Source organism: Urtica dioica, chromosome 8 (assembly GCF_054948205.1).
Source record: "Urtica dioica subsp. dioica isolate 48M chromosome 8, U.dioica_male_clone48M_v1_H2, whole genome shotgun sequence".
In the NCBI taxonomy this organism is placed as follows: domain Eukaryota; kingdom Viridiplantae; phylum Streptophyta; class Magnoliopsida; order Rosales; family Urticaceae; genus Urtica; species Urtica dioica.
The window spans coordinates 43,808,560-43,811,867 of record NC_142763.1 but is presented as its reverse complement, the minus strand read 5'-3'; the positions used below and the strand labels follow the sequence as shown (position 1 = coordinate 43,811,867).

The 3,308-nt window shown below is 44.7% G+C and overlaps 1 protein-coding gene across 1 annotated transcript; it reads left to right on the top strand.

Annotated features, from left to right (window-relative positions):
- Window positions 1-263: 263 nt before the first annotated feature.
- LOC149389892 (uncharacterized) lies at window positions 264-2,886 on the top strand. Its single transcript, XM_089622757.1, has 7 exons — window positions 264-288; window positions 1,255-1,316; window positions 1,639-1,759; window positions 1,858-1,977; window positions 2,073-2,170; window positions 2,265-2,445; window positions 2,861-2,886. Exons 1-7 carry the CDS (start codon window positions 264-266, stop codon window positions 2,884-2,886), a joined length of 633 nt encoding a protein of 210 aa, XP_089478883.1.
- Window positions 2,887-3,308: the final 422 nt, after the last annotated feature.

Sequence of the window (3,308 nt, the reverse complement as noted above, 5' to 3'; positions counted from 1 at the left end):
GAGGCGCGGAGCCTTGGCGGAAAGGCGTGCTCGACGAAGGAGACGGGGCGCGAGGAGTCCTTGGCAGCGTCTCAGAACTTCGGAGATCGCGTAGGCGTCTAGCGTGTTAGACGCGCGAGGGTAGCTCTAGTTGAGAACCCTAGGGGCGTGCTTGAGCACCGGAGAACGTTCGGTCAAAGGGAGCGACGTCCGGGAAGTCCCCGTGAGTGCTTCGGAACCTTTGAGAACGAGGGAGGGAGAAGAGAGTCTGCTTTAGGCCAAATATGGCATCCAGAGAAGCAGATGCGAGTAAGAAATCAAGCGTGTCGATAGGAGATGAAGAGAATTATTGGATATTTTGGGATTCAATGGGATGATCTTTCCCCTCAATGAGAGAGGGTATTTATAGGTGTTTGGGAGCCTTAGAAGGTCCCTTTTTCGTCCATGTGGGACTAGGATCGCGCATGCCATCAAGTGGAGGCGCACGGCGCGCGTGTCATCGGGCGCGGCGCGAGGGTCACCGGGCGCGGCGCAGGTCGCGCGGCGCATGGAGCGCGCGGCGCGCGCCTGTCTGGCGCGGCGCGCCGTCTGCTGCACGGCCGGCCGGCGTTGCGCGTTGTGTGCGCGATGGACGGCTCGTCTTGGCCGGGTTCTTGCGGGCCTTCGAATGTCATTCTTCTCACGTGAAATATGAAGCTTTCCACTTGACGAGAGTGACTCGATTCGAGGAGCAAGGCTCGGCTCGACGAGAGCGACTAGCGGCTTGACTCGAGGAGTGACTCGAGAATGACTCGAGGCTCGACTCGAAAATGACTCGAGGCTCGACTCGAGGAACAATTAAAGGCTCGACTCGAGGAACAATTCAAGGCTCGACTCGAGGAGCGAAGCTCGACTCGAGGAGTCAGGAGTTTGGGCGAGGGCTTGAAGATTTGCCGCTCTTCAGGACCTCCGGCCTGACCATCGGCCCTTTGAGCGACATGCCTTCTTGGCGTCTCGGGTTTTCCGAAAACGACCGACAACAGTTAGCATGCAACTGATTTTTATAACTATAGCTAAGTAAATCTCACTAATCCATAAACTCTGGTGTTTATTATATGTATATACATGCTCGAAGAACTGAGGTTTGGGACTACGCTCAAACTTACAACTCTGAGCTTTGCAAACAAATAGCATCCACTAATTGTTTCGTTCCCTAAACAAAATTGTGAAACTCCCAATTTAATAGAATAAGTAAAAGCAAATAAATTCATAAAACAGTTATATATGTATTACCAGGCAATCAATGGTTGATGATGGGCTTGGTGGCGACGAAGATTAGGAGCGAAAGTGAAACGATGGTCGATTAGCTGAGGAGCGGAGAGGACAACAATAAGGGAAATGACCGATTCTACTACTCATTTCATTTCAGTACTTTGGACCAAAATATAGAGTAGCTTAATTTTGGATATAGTGTTTTGAGGAGAGATAATATTTTGATACCCGGTTTACCCTTTAAAATTTAATTTTGTTCATTCAAGCCCTGAACTAAAACAACAGAGAAGACGTGTATACGAAACTCTAGCGCCAGCTAGGTGAGGTTATGGGCGAGAAGTACAACAATTTCATGGTTGAGGAACCTGAAGCGGAAGACGGGGATCCCCGGGGCAAGCCCCGCGTTAGCTTCGGTTTGCTGCGAAAAGAGGTCTCGGAACCGGAGCCCACAACGCTCTGGCAATATGTGATTGCACTTTTGTTGTTTGTTCTCATCGGGTCCTCCGTGGAGTTGGGAATCGCGTCTCAGGTTTTCTTGAATTTCTTTGAATGGTTATCTAATCCGAGAACTCAAATTGAGATCGAAATTTCGTGATTCACTAACAAATCAACAAACTTCTGCCGGAGGTGGTGAAATACTTCACGGATCCAAATGCGGTCGAACCGCCAGACGTGGAGCTCTTAGTCCCGTACGTCGATGCTGCTTTGCCTCTAGCGTATGGCATTTAGGGCGTTTTGTTGTTCCATGTGAGCAAGTGATCTTTTTTTTTTCTTGTGTTCGATTTTGAGAACGGTAGATTTTTCTCGATTTGACGATTTTGTTTCTCGTTCGCACGTGTAAGTCGGGCACATTTTTGCTGCGTTCCCCAAAAAAATCAAACTCAACATTCCTTACTTCATTCCCAACATCACTCTTGGAAGCTTCGGTGCCATCACTCAGGTTCATCGTACTCGCAATTATCCCCAAAGAGAAGTTTTATTTGGTATTGAGAAGACTGGTTCACATTACCCTTTTTTTTCTTTCCATTTTTCAGTTTAAATCTATAATTCCTGACTGGAGCACACAAGTCGAGATATCACTTGCAAGCCCGTTTGCCGGTGCCGTACTCTCTTTCTCGATGTTCTTCGTGGGCCTTATGCTTTCTTCCAACCCTGACGCGGCCGGAGATCTGGTTCAGGTTTCGAGCATGCTTTTTCACACTTGGCTACGCGCATGTCTCTCCTTTCCCCTCCAATTTGAATATTTTGTTTTAAATTATTTTGCTAACAATTCTAAGTCCAGATACATTGTGCTTTTTTTTAATCCTGGCTATGATGAAGCAGTGACTTTGCGACATACTTATTCTTCAAGAAACACGTGAAACTGCGGATTTATGATTCTAAATTCTTTTATGTCGTTTTGAGGTCTATAATGCTAGTTACATTACTAACACCTAACATATATATACAAACATAAATAGCTTGTTTCTCATTTCAAAGTTTTTATAAAAGCGTAAGCATTCTAAAAATATTAAGCTTTAAGTTTCTTACTTAATACACTTCACGAAAAAAATATAAATCAATGCTTTGATGTGTATTTTGCAAAAGAAATTAGTTCACGGATAAAAATGTTAGTTGTGCAATAGTTCAGGGGCTATTTGCGCTAAAAAGCCTTAATTTTACTCTTCAATTCCCTTCTAGGCGAATTGTTGGAATTGATCTAAGGTTTAAGAAAAAGTTTAACGCTTCGGGTAAGCGGCGGAATTTAAAAAATTTTCCTTTGATAAGTAAAACTATTTTATTAACCTAGATAAAGAGCAAGTACATGTAAATAAAAACTATTATGAGCATTATAAATTTACTAATCTTTTTAGAAGCTTGAACGCTGAGAAGCTTTTGGAAAGTTGCAACACGAGCAACCACGATGGATTCTATCACAAGAATCACTCGAGAGAAAATGAATTAGTGAGTGGGCACTTTTAAACACGACGACTCGAGAACAAGTCTCAAAGTCGAAGAGCTAAAAACACTAGGTCAAATGTGGACCTAGGTGCCAAAACAAAAACCGAAAATAACTAGAGACAGAGAGAGAGAGAGGA

Bases quoted from the DNA above. Each gene is read 5' to 3' on its own strand.
- LOC149389892 (XM_089622757.1), top strand. From the start codon at position 264: ATGGCATCCAGAGAAGCAGATGCGA. The intron at 1,317-1,638 runs GTCGATTAGCTG...GCCCCGCGTTAG, and splicing joins GGAGCGAAAGTGAAACGATG to CTTCGGTTTGCTGCGAAAAG. The intron at 1,760-1,857 runs GTTTTCTTGAAT...CTTCTGCCGGAG, and splicing joins AGTTGGGAATCGCGTCTCAG to GTGGTGAAATACTTCACGGA.